The sequence below is a fragment of the Arachis ipaensis genome, chromosome B3 (assembly GCF_059453495.1).
Source record: "Arachis ipaensis isolate K30076 ecotype BB chromosome B3, ASM5945349v1, whole genome shotgun sequence".
NCBI classification, from domain to species: Eukaryota; Viridiplantae; Streptophyta; class Magnoliopsida; order Fabales; family Fabaceae; genus Arachis; species Arachis ipaensis.
Window position 1 is genome coordinate 10,182,709 of NC_142438.1, and position 13,384 is coordinate 10,196,092.

At 36.6% G+C, this 13,384-nt stretch overlaps 2 protein-coding genes and 1 pseudogene across 2 annotated transcripts; all 3 read right to left on the reverse strand.

Moving 5' to 3' along the window:
- Positions 1 to 211: 211 nt before the first annotated feature.
- LOC148569813 (uncharacterized) lies at positions 212 to 2,126 on the reverse strand. The gene is made up of 7 exons (XM_088506654.1): positions 2,111 to 2,126; positions 1,943 to 2,027; positions 1,698 to 1,830; positions 1,253 to 1,410; positions 895 to 1,018; positions 763 to 804; positions 212 to 505 (listed from the first exon to the last, which is right to left on the reverse strand). Exons 1-7 carry the CDS (start codon positions 2,124 to 2,126, stop codon positions 212 to 214), a joined length of 852 nt encoding a protein of 283 aa, XP_088362780.1.
- Positions 2,127 to 2,551: 425 nt separating this feature from the next.
- Positions 2,552 to 3,128, reverse strand: LOC148569814 (uncharacterized). Its single transcript, XM_088506655.1, has 2 exons — positions 2,976 to 3,128; positions 2,552 to 2,872 (listed from the first exon to the last, which is right to left on the reverse strand). The coding sequence occupies exons 1-2, from the start codon at positions 3,126 to 3,128 to the stop codon at positions 2,552 to 2,554; spliced, it is 474 nt and encodes a 157-aa protein (XP_088362781.1).
- A 2,670-nt stretch (positions 3,129 to 5,798) lies between these two features.
- LOC148569815 (uncharacterized) lies at positions 5,799 to 6,666 on the reverse strand (annotated as a pseudogene).
- Between the last annotated feature and the right edge of the window lie 6,718 nt (positions 6,667 to 13,384).

Genomic DNA, 13,384 nt, shown 5'->3' on the forward strand with positions numbered 1-13,384 from the left:
ATGAGACCATGCAGCAGCATGTTAACGTGGCATGACACATTGCTAATGTGAACATGTAAAAATAAATGCCAACTGTGAATGTAACATTAGGAATCTTAAGTAAGTCGAAATCAAGTTGATAAAACGAAAGAGTCAGAGCAGTTTATTTAATGCCAAGCAGTTCGGTTGGCTTTACTTTTATTTAAAGCTCTGAGACGGAGGGATGACCGGCTCACATATCCTCTGCAACAGGATCGGTGGCATTCCCTGGGATGCACTTCTCAAACGCAGGCAGAAGACTCTTGGAGGCAGAGAGTGAGGCACGAGAGGAGAGGTCATCATCGGATCTAATGCACAGCCGTTTGACAGGAGTCTGTGTAACCACGTGGTCAGCGCCATGCTCAGAAACAGATGTGGCTTTGGTGCTCAGAGGGGTGGTGGAACCAGCAACTCCGACTATGCTCCCATTTCGAATCAATTCACCGCTATGAACACCCTTTGCAGTGGTCAACTTCTGCAATGCATCCTGGAACATATAACGGTGAGATTGTAAAGTGTTAAGGAACACAAAAAGCAGCAGCAGTTGAATACATAATGCTAATTGAGAGGCCTTTGTGGAGTAATCAAAGACTCGTACCAATTTAATGTTCTTTTCTAAAGCAAGTGAAGCTATAATTTCTGGATTAGAACATATCCTAGAAATGGTGATCATGAACGCCTGAAATTTATTTAGGCTATCATGCCTAACAGTAAGCTTGAAAAGGATCGGACTGTCTTCCTAACCAGTGCATTCAGCTCCTCTGGGAAATGGTCTCTTCTATAACCCTGTTTGTGGAAGACAAGAAGTGAGTAAGTCGGCAGCGAAAGACTTCACAAAATGTCAGACCAAAAGGAAACAAACAACTAATAATGAACCTTAGCAAGCATGCTGGTGCGGATGTCAGTGGCAGTTAGTCCTAAGAACTTTGAGGCAGAATTCTCAAAGAGAACAAAGGTTGCTATATCTGAGTCATCAACAACACGAACCTGAATGCTAAACCTTCATGCACAAATAAAAAACACATTAGAAACAAAAAAAGAGGGGGACATGTTGATGATGCAACAAATGCTCTGATCAGATTTAACAATAAACACAGGTGCAACATGGCTATTTGCTGTAACCGATTCCAAATCTAGGGAAAGCATCAAATCAAAAAAATAAAAACCAACTAAAGTTATTGAATATAAGGAGACTACACAGGATCAAACCAACCACACAGGAACGAAAACCAACCTCGCAACAAAAATTGTTGAGTAAACATCGCATTTTGCATAATAAAACTGGTCAGTAAGTGCCTCCAGTCCCTGAGTGCATTGTCTGCAAGCCTTGTACCACCATGCATGATCTCTGTCAATGTCGATCACCATTCCACAGGTCACGTAGGTTGATTTCTGGAAGAAAAAAATTAACCACAATGAAATAAACAAAATGCACGAAGGAGAATAATTTTAACGAATTCCTGCAAAGAGTAGTGTATCACATAGGAAAAAAATAACCAGAATGACATAAACAAAATGCATGATGGAGAATAATTTTAAAGAATTTCTGCAAAGAGTAGTGTATCGCATGAAAACATGGAACTCACGTATTAAAGTGTTTCAAGATGGTTTCCACAAAGACTATATTTAAATTGGTGTTAGGAAACGACCATAAATTTCAAAGCACCCAATGAACACACCTCAACAGTTTGCTTTATCTGATGTATGGGTGCATAGGGTGTAAGGCTGAGAAAATCTTCAAAAGGAAAATGCCTCACTACCCGGCCTATAACATCAACGCTGGGCTTATGCTTAGTACCAAGTCCAATAAGCCTTGCATCAAAAAGTTAACAATATCACCATATCACAACCAATATATGAATGCGTTAAGTTGCTTGTTAAAGATTGGTGAACAAAAACTAAAGCCTTTGTTAAAGAACCGGACTTTTGGCGGAATTTCTTAACCACTTCAAGGTCAGCATTAACCATGAGCCTTGTGGTGTAGTTTGTGTTGGTGATAGTCATCACACCTGAAACAAAATTTAATTTGATTAGACAAATACTTGATTACATATAAGCAGGTTTGTTGCTAATTAGGCAATTTTAAATATACCATTGTAGAACTTCATCTTGGCAAATTGGAGCACGATTATAAATTCGGTGGCCTTGTTGGCAACAAGACGAGTGACCAATTCAGATGCATAATTTTCCCACAACGTGCATGAAAGCTTCTCACTGCCACTTTTGGGTCCACACGTATTTTTTATCGCGGTTTACATAGACCAGTTATAATCATTAAACAACACAATCAGAGGTAAGTATGGATTGCGGCATGAATGAGGTATCCAGATTTCTATATTTCTATACACAATAAAAAGGGAAGACTTACCTCAGATCATCAAGCTCGATTTTCATGTAGTGTGACTTTTGGGTTTTTTTTTTCCGAAAGGAATCAAGTCACTCTTTGCGGACAAAAGACCAACAAAATCTGCTCCAGATAACCTCAAGATAAGCGGGCATTAACAAACAGTTGGCAGATGCAAAAAATGATATTCTAGGGAAATGACCTAGATGTGGGTGGCACAATGAGGACATCAAAGAGCATACCAATAAGAAATAAGTCATCCCTAACCGAAGATAATATTTCCTTAGTTACCACGAAATCAAATGACTCAATTGGAATATTGATGTCATCAACACTCGAGACCAATGTGTCCCTCTTAAATATGATCCGCATACTATGCTTGGTGGGCCTGTATTTCTGCGTGTTTGAGTCCATCGTGAAGTTGGCCAGAACAAACACCTTCCCCTCCTCAAGGATCGGTTCAAAAAGACGGTAATGAATGGACCAGATGAAACAATAGATTCGCGATCCCTGACAACGATGGAACAAAAAATAAAGAGATTTTTGATATCACAGAGGTGACAAACATCCAAAAGGAATAACATACATGATGTAACAAAAGGCGGAAACGTACCTCTTTGTCAAGTACAACCAACTCCATTGAAGGTTGAGAGTAACTCTTTTCATATGACGAAAACTTCCACATCCTCAAAATCCTTACTTTAATGCACCAGTTCTTTTCAGAAATAAGAGAAAGTTCCTTAACAGAATCAAAAGTCTGATCCATCTAGGGGAGTGGATTTGGGTCTCGAACAAACTTTATATGAAAATATGAGCTGGGTACCTAATTAACTGCAGAGAATTCTAGAGATCAATTAAAAAAAATCTACATGAGGAGACATAATTACACACCAAAAACCACAATCCACATCCAGGGAGGATCAAAGAAAGCAAAAATAAATATAACACCAATTATGCATATTATAAGAAAGACGCCATGCATGAACTTCCTTTTTTGGTAACAACAACTATGAAGTAATGGCTAATTATTTGCCTCACAAGGATCTTATCTATTAAAATATTGGGAGAGAAACGAATACAAAACGATGATCGTGGTAATAAGAGCAAGAGAGACAAAGAAATAGGTCGAAATCGGAAGAATTAATGTTAAAATTATTTCATGCCTGGTTAGGATTAAATCTAAGGAAGTCAAGGCAAAGCTTTAACACATGTGCCTATAGCAATAGCAATAGCAATCATAATAAACATCAGTGACGTGAGTAAACGACGGCTTAAAACGGACCAGTATAAAAGATGCAGAGAAAGTAAGTGTGGAAGCATGTAGAAAGGAAGAGAAGAATTTATAGGGCACCAGGTCCCAGCATTAACGAAAGGCCATTCACCATACTGGAAATCGGACTGCGGTCTGGACCGTCTGACGGTGCTGAGACAACATTTAAATAAACCCATGAATGTAAAACCTGAAACCCTAACTTGAGACACAATTTGAATGTTAGCCATTTAATTTGACTGAGCAATTATAGTGTATTTTATTATTTATTATTTAGCATATGTTATATATTGTATATTTATATTGATATAAATTATATATTATATATTATATATTAGATATTTGTATATTACAAATATTATTTAGTATATATGAAACATTATATTATTATATTAGATTTTATATGGTTGTTATTATAATATGGGTGTTATTAATACACATATACGCATATATCCTAATAGACTCTCCATCTCGATATCCATATTTGAAGCGGCTTGAAGGCCAAAACAAATATACTCACATGCATGTGCACAACTATAACTAATAACTAATTAAATAACTAATAACTTAATAATTAAATAAATAAATATATAAATAAATTAAATATTAAATAAATAATAAATAAGTTTGGGTCTGAAGACCTCGTGGAAAAGGGTAACGCCAAGGAATAACCAAAACTCGTGTTTGATTTTTTTCTTGCACTGAGCAAGGAGTCGAAAAGTTGGTGAAGCAGTTGAGGTTAGGGCAAACCTTGCAGAATTGGGAGATGACGGTCAAAACCCACCGATGTATACATTGAATGTAGGAATTAGCGACACACCTACTGACTCAGAGCGATGAACGCACACTGAGCAGAAAGACTTGACATTGAGTTGGGATGGTCGGGAATGGCGATTTGTGTGAATGTCCTCAAACGGTAGGCTAATGTTTTTCGCATAAGGTGTATTGTTTAACAAAATCCAACAAAAGGCTCTAAGATATTCTCGATTATAAGGCTGAGGTCATAACCGAAAGATGAAATGAATTAATCTAGAGAGAGCAAAGGTCACAATGAAAAAGCACTTCACTGTTCTGGGTGAAAGGGAGCACGGGATGAAAACTTAGTGAGTTAGTCGAAAATGCCTGACACATGTGGCAACACGGGAATTAAATACTAATGACAATAACAATCTGTGAATGGAATTATAAGAAAGAAATATTTGATAAATGCAGATTTAGCCAAGTTGTGTTGAATTTTTTTTCAACCATTATACAACTCATTCGATGATATCGAAAAACGTTATTATAACACTGAAATAAAAGGATCTGTCCCCTGTTAATGTATAGAAGAATTAATGTATAGACGCTGTTATGGAAAAAAATAATGGTGAAGGTTTTTTTATCTCATGTAAAAATAATACATACAAACCACAAAAATAACCATATAAAAGACATAATTTTTCAAGTTATAAGTTAATAATTTATAAATTATTGAAGAGTTTTTAAGATGAAAATATAATAACTATTGAATGCTGTAAAAAATGCAATCTAATGAGTTAAAAAATAATTAGTTAAATGGTTTTTTGAAGGCAGTCTTTAATATAAAAGGAATAAAAATTTGGTTAATGGGTTATTTGATGAAAATAATTTTACTTTAATGCAAGATGGATAAATATGACTTAAAGGAATCAAAAGTTGTGATGAGTGTTATAGATCTAATTTTTCTGAAACCATAATGGGGAGGCGTCTCCGATAAAAGAAAAAGTGTAATAGTACGACCCTAGAGGCTATATACAGATATAACATGATGCCTATTTTATAAATGAGTAACAAAAAATCATTTTTTTCCCACGATTAACGCAGTAGATTCACATCCGATTCTATAGATAGCATTGTCGAAGAGTATGTTAAAGAACGAAAGTACTTTTGACTGGATATGAATAAAATTTATCTAAGCTGTATCCGGTCGCTAAATTTAAAGTGCTCTAAATTAATGAGTTAACCAGCAGCACATATGAAAATTAATATGACACATTGCTTAAACACCAAGTTCGATATTTGATGGTGGGAGCACACTTTTTGACTTCAGGGAACAAAGCATCAAATACATAGGACATGACAATGCACACGCCAGTTCTTGAGGGAATAAACCATTAGCCTAATGGCGCTTCCCGTTCGAAGCATGTGCTACTGACTAAAAGGCCTCCAGCCCCTACCAAAATAGCACTCTCGGAGTCGACTGGGCTTGGAGCGAACATCGACCTTGTAACACAGACCAGCATCATCAACAACGTTGACTTGATCAGGTTTAGTCCCAAAAGCCCTTTGAACAAAACTGATCGGGAGGGTCTACAAAACAAATGAGAGAAAATGGTTTAAGAGTAAGATGTGGTGACTACGTAGATGTAGACATGGAGGACGAAAACCGACATAAACCAAACACGGAAACATGGAACGACTGAATAAATCCTTACCAGAATATACTCGTCAGCTTGGTATTTTGTAATCTTTTTGTCGACAACAACAGTCTCACATTTTGGCAGCAAGCTGTGAAGTGCTCCGGGGTAGGCAAGTGAATAATGACCAAGCATTGAAGTAAAGGCGCGATAGTCAAGAGGTTTGGCAACAAAAGTAGTAACAAAAGTCAAATACATTTTGAGAAGCAACGACAACATGGGTAAATTTTGTATGGTTGATGCGAACTGGATGGTGTATGTATCACCCTTGGGATATATTGCTGAAGGCAAATTAGAGTGGATTGAATCTGGTAACAACAAATCCTCATCATCAGGCAAAGTGGGCACAAAATAAGCGGCAAAATTGATATAAATATTCCCTAATAGTTCAGCTACAAGCCTACAGCTAAAGGGTGGTCCCAGGATACTCCGCCATCTGGGAAACGCGCATTCGCATCTAGCACATGGAATATAACGAACTTGGCATTACCGACATAGACCATAAAGAACCAGCATCTTCCCTTGATGGTAAAGGCATTAATTAATTGAGGAAACCCTCCCACTATTAAGCAAAGAGAAGGAGTCTTGTGGAGCAGCATGGTGAACCGACGGCCTGAGAAATCGACAAATCTAACCTCATCTGGCAGTTCAGACCGAAATTCACCATAAAAAATTGGGGGAAGAGCAACCGTGGCCTGAAAGTAAAATTTGTGGTTACTACAATAATTTGTCCATCAATCACATATCATAATCTCTGCATCATACACTTATGTGACGAAAGAAAGAGATGCACCAAGCAGGAGTCCACACAACAAAAATGCATCTGCGTGCAACTATTGAGAGGAAAAAGCTAGACATGTTCCCCGAAATATAAACGAGCATGAAACATAAACGGGCAGCAGCGGAAATAGCAGTGACTCCATTAGCCAGCAAAATAGTGGCAATCACAAACACAAAAAAAATGAACGAATGAATTGTGCCAAAGCAAAGATAGAGGTTACCAACATACTCAGTATCAAGCAGGTAAGCACGAGTAACCCAGTAAGACTGAAACGATGTTTGTGGGAGGCTGGGTAAGAAACTATACTGAAAGGACCACCAATCTCGTTGGAAAAGGGATGGAAAGGACCGGGGACAAAACAAAATAAGCTTGCTTGGCCGGAGATAACCACGAAAAGAGCTTTAACATGCAACAGAAATGGTTAGCCAACTCACCTTTTGTTAAAACAATGATGCATGCGAGCAAATGAGCTAGAATGGCTAACAGATGAAGAAGCAATTTTGAACGGGGAAGAAATTTTACAGTTCTCTTTTTTGGGTTAAAAGGAATGGGAGAGAAGAATGGAAAAGTCAAAGTAGTAAATACAATAATTAAATGGAAGCATCTGGTAAGGTGTGTAGGTAATAAAATTAATTTAAGTGTTGAACAGGAGATAAGCCTCAAAATGGTCCCTGAAGTTACCCTCGAGTCTCATAGTGATCCCTGAAGTTAAAAATTACTCATATTCATCCCTGAAGTTACACTCCGGAACTCAGACTCGTCCTTCCGGTCAATTTCGTCCAGCTGGCGCAACCGGAAAGCTGACATGGACTTGTTGGTGACATGCTGTCAGCACAACGGCTAGCTGACGTGGCGACGTAAACTGTTTTGACTCAATTTGGTCCCTAAATTGAGGTTAAAAACCCGAACTCCTAATTGACTCTCTTCTCCATCACACACTCTCTTCTCCTCTCTTCTCCATCGCACCAGAGGTGACTCTCCTCTATTGCTTCTCCTACAGTGTCTTCTACATCTTCAAAAACCACACGTTATGGCTAGCGCGAACAACGCAGCTGGGAGCTCTAACAACCCACGATCATTTGGAAGCATCATGAGGAGAATGAATAGAAACAGAGATGCACGTCTGCCAGAATGGTGTGAGTGCGGGTTGAGACCAGTGTTGTGATGGTCAGCGACGGATTCTAATCCAGGGAGACCGTTCGTGGGTTTTTCAAACTACAATGTAAGTGTTTGATGCTATTGTTTGCTATAATTTTGGATGTAAACTTGGTTGATTCACTTTCCAGGGTGCAGACTGCAGGTAAGAGGTGGTGTGGGTTGTTTCTGTGGGTGGATAAAATTCTGGAAGAAGATGCGGTAACATGTGATGGTAGAACAAGCTCTTAAAATGACAACGAAGAATGTGATTATAAGTAAAACAAGCTCTGTTTCATATTAGATATGCAGAGAATCATATGTATGTGATTGCATATGCAATTGTCCCTGTTGAAAATACTAAAAATTGGAGGTGGTTCTTGGAATTACTTCATGAAGACTTGGGAGATTATAAGCAAAACAAGCTCTGTTTCATATCAGATAAGTAGAAGGTACATTTTAGAAATTTATTTGTTGTTGTATAATTAGTATTGGCTGTTGTGATAATAGAATAAGTGAGAAGATATTCATTATAGGGTAGTTGGATCACTGCTTATATAATGAACTGCTGTGTATATAATGAACTGATTTGTATGTAAAGAATAGGGACCATTTTGATGTCACTTATAACACTGAAGGGACCATTCTGATGTCACTTATGTAACTCTAGAGCTGCTAATGAGGATGCTGCTGTTGCTGCAGAGGCTGCTACTGCCCAACCCCTTGCTGCTAATGGTGGTAAAGCCACCCTTGTCCCACAACCCCCACCGAAATTCAGCTTGAACTCAGTCAATTACCCTTGTCACAAACTGATGACTCTCAATAGGTTCAAAAAATTAGATGACATTCATTTTATTATGTGCATGTTCTTATGCACTTTTACTAACTATTTTACATGTCTTCACTAATAGGTTTTGCCTTCTCCTGTGCGACCACCAAAACTCCCTCCCAAAAAGAAGTCCTCCAAACAAGAAAAGGCAACTCCAGGAAGCAACAATCAAGCAGCAACCACCCAACCAGCAACCAGTTAACCCGCAACAAATCATCCATCTCATCCTATGCAAGGTGCATCACAGGGGACCGTTACAAGGCTTGCTAACTTCATGAAGTTTGTTTCCAACCTTGGATTCAGACCACCCAAAAACAAAAGATGAAGACTAGGATTATTACGTTTAGGAGAAGATTATTTTATTTATCTATTTTGATGAAGTAGCGTGCTTTCTGAATTTCGAACACAGTGTTGGGGATTTTAGTGTTCAAAACTTGTGTTCTCAATATGTTCAGAACTTTGATATACTTGTTGAATATTGCCCTGACTCTGTAATGCCTATTTTAAATATGTTTTCTGCATTATGAATATATGAATATGGATTATGACTCCCTTGAATTGAGCTGTGACAGATTTTTTTTTCTTGGTCTCTGATATGCAATTAAGATTAATTCCATTAGATGAATCCATTAGTAGTGCAAGAACAATTATTTACATATAACCTCTTGTTTATTCAAATTCCAAATTATTCTTACACAGTCATGTCAAACAGTTTAATCTGCATTTCTTTCAACCAAAAGGACAGGTACAAGTACATGAACAGAACAACATATGCATATCCCATGTCACATTTTTTTTGCTAAATACAATAGACTCTGTTGCCTATCCAACCTTAAGACAAGAACAACAACTGTAATCAGTAGCAGCAGCATACATGTAAACAGCAAAATCCCCCCCCCCCCCATTTTGAGAACTAACTTCAGAATCTAATCTTCATCCTCCATTCTTTGTTGTCATTTGAAGAGCTTGTTCTACCATCACATATTACCGTATCTTCTTCCAGAATTTTATCCACCCACAGAAACAACTCACACCACCTCTTACCTGCAGTTTGCACCCAGGAAAGTGAATCAACCAAGTTTACATCCAGAATTACAGCAAACAACAGCATCAAACACCTACATTGTAGTTTGGGCAACCCACGAACGGTCTCCTTGGATTAGAATCCGTCACTGACCATCACAACACTGGTCTCGACCCGCACCCACACCATTCTGGCAGACGCGCATCTCTGTTTCTATTCATTCTCCTCATGATGCTTCCAAATGATCGTGGGTTGTTGGAGCTCCCAGCTGCGTTGCTCGCGCTAGCCATAACGTGTGAATTTTGAAGATGGAGAAGACACTGTAGAGGAGAGTCACCTCTGGTGCAATGGAGAAGAGAGGAGAAGAGAGTGTGCGATGGAGAAAAGAGGAGAAGAGAGTCAATTGGGGGTTAGGGTTTTTAACCTCAATTTAGGGACCAAATTGAGTCAAAACAGTTTATGTTGCCATGTCAGCTAGCTGTTGTGCTGACAGCGTGTCACCGAGTCCAAGTCAGCTTTTCGATTGCGCCAGCTGGACGAAGTTAGCCGGAAGGACGAGTCTGAGTTCCGGAGTGCAACTTCAGGGATGAATATGAGTAATTTCTAACTTCAGGGATCACTATGAGGCTCGACGGTAACTTTAGGGACCACTTTGAGACTTATCTCAATATTTGGGCCATACCAACTAACAAATATTAGCTATTCAGCTTCTGGTAATAACAATCACCATCGATATATTCAATCTTCTTGGTCTAAGAAATTTTCAAGTCGGTTAAAATATTCACCAGAAAAGATGCTGCTTATTGTTTGCCTTGCTACTTGTTTGGTAAACATTATGGTGCTCGCAATGATGGAAAAATACATTTTCAGAGTTAGGATTTAGTAATTGGAAGAAAGTAAACAATGGACTGAATTACGCATTTGTATGTCACGAGGGTTCTAGTCCTAATAATTCTCCCTATAATTTATGTGTGAAATCTTGTGATGATTTAATGGCTTAATCTAAGCATATAGACAAAGTTCTTGATAGGCATAGTGATGAAACTATTTCAAATAATCGCTTAAGATTGAAGATATCTATTGATGCTATTTGATGGATTACATTTCAAGCATGTGCATTTAGAGGCGGCAATGAAAGTCCTGGATCTTTGAATAGGAAAAATTTTATTGAGTTAATTAAACTTTTAGCTTCGTGTAATCAAAATGTTAATAATGTTATCCTTGAAAATTTTCCTAGAAATGCTCAATATATATCTCCCAGTGTTCAAAAAGATATATTGCATATCTTTGCTAGAAAAGTGCGTGGAACAATTCGAGAAGAAATTGGTAATTCTAAATTTTGTTTAATTATTGATGAAGCAAGAGATTAGTCAAAGCGAGAACAAATGTCTGTGGTTTTAAGATTTGTAGACAAGCATGATTGTGTTAAAGAAAGATTTTTTGATCTTATACATGTTTCTGATACGTGTTCTTTGACATTGAAAACATAAATTTCATCAGTTCTTTTTCATCATAATCTTGATGTTCAAAATCTTTGGGGACAAGGTATGATAGAGCTAGTAATATGCGTGGTGAATGAAATGGATTCCAAGCTCTATTTTTGAAAGATTGCCCATTTTCTTATTACATTCATTGTCTTGCTCATCGATTAGAATTTGCACTTATTTCTGCAGCCAAAGAAGTTTGCTATGTTCATCAATTCTTTTCAAAACTTACACTAATTATGAATATTGTGACTATTTCTCCTAAACGTCATGATCAGTTAAGGGTTGCTCAAGCAAATAATGTTGCAAACTTAATTGCCAATGATCAAATTGTGACAGGTAGTGGACTTAATCAAAGAGTTGAAAATACTAGATAGGAGTCTCATTTGAATTCTGTACGTAGCTTGCTATGCATGTTTGATGCTACTTGTGAAGTTCTTCAAAAAACACTGAAGAAGGCAATTTTTTCACTCGTGGTAATGTTAGTGCTGCTTATGATGCTATCACATCCTTTAAATTTGTCTTTGTTTTGCATTTGATGAGAAATATTTTGGAAGTTGTTAGTCATGATCTTTATCAAGCTTTGCAATGAAAAAATCAAGACATATTGAATGTTTTAACTCTGGTTTTCTACTACCAAGACTTTAATCCAAAGAATGAGAGAATCATGTTGAGAGGCTTTCATAAAAGAAGTTATATTATTTTGTGAGAAACATGAAGTTGAAGTTCCTGATATGAATGCATTGCATATTCCTAGAAGAGGCCAAACTCGCAAAATTGTTAACCAAATTTCAGTGGAGCATCATTACCATGTTAATTTATTTATGGCTGTAATTAATACACAATTGCAAGAGCTTAATGGAAGATTCAATGATAATATGGTAGAATTACTTACTTTAAGTTCAACTTTAGATCCCAGAGATAATTATAAGTTCTTCAGTATCAACAAAGTAGTATGTGAATTAGTAGAACGTTAATGGTTTTATCTGTGACTTCAGTGACCAAGAGAAATTTCACATTAGAATGCAACCTCAACATTATGAACTTGATGTTCCTAATCATGTTGAGTTAACTAACTTGTGCACAATTTCGGAGTTAAGTCAAGGACGATTAACGAAGATGGGAAAGTCTTTAACATATCATTTGACGGATTGTTTGATTAGCTTGGTATTAACTCTCCCTGTTTCAACTGCTATAACTAAGAGATCTTTTTCAGCTATGAATATTGTGAAGAATAGACTCAGAAACAAAATAGAAGATGAATTTCTTACTAATTGTCTTTTGATTTACATTGAGAATAAGATTGCTAAAAGATTTGACACAGATTCTATCATCGATGAATTTTATGATATGAAGAATCGACGTGTATCACTTTGTTAGTAAAAAGTACACATATTTTTCTATACTTTAAATATATATTTTCTATTGGTATATTTTTATAATACATCTTACATTATAATTTATTTGTATATTTTTTTAAATATTATATATATTATGGACCCACATGATAACATTTTTGGATCCGTTCCTGATTGTAAAAAGGTTTTGGGGAGAGTATGAATACATGGTGTATTTAGGAATAAAAATAGGTAACAGTTATTTAAATTTTTTTAAAAAATTAAGTATATTTACTAAAGTTTTATTTTAAATGTTGTCTAAAATATAATTTTAGCTACCTTGCTAATATTTTAATAGCTACATTGCCAATATTTTAATACATATTAAAAGATAAATGTTACTAAATATCTAAAATATAATAGTGGGTGAATTTGGTAAGCATACTGCTGGCATATAGTTGTTGGCATAAATTTAATTAATTGGAAAGTTACTAAGAATGGTATGGTTTTGGTTTATACAGATAATGATAAATCCTCCGAAACGTCATTTTAGTTAAGGATTCCAAGATTTCAAATTTCACGACAAGGACTTGGTGTTGTACTATATAAACTCATTTTGTCCTAAGTTATTGTCACACCCATTTTCACTGGAGTTTCATATCCCTTCTTCCAAGTTTCTAAGCTTCTTTGTCCTGTGCTTCGCTTCTTGCTTATTTGAAATAGAGAAA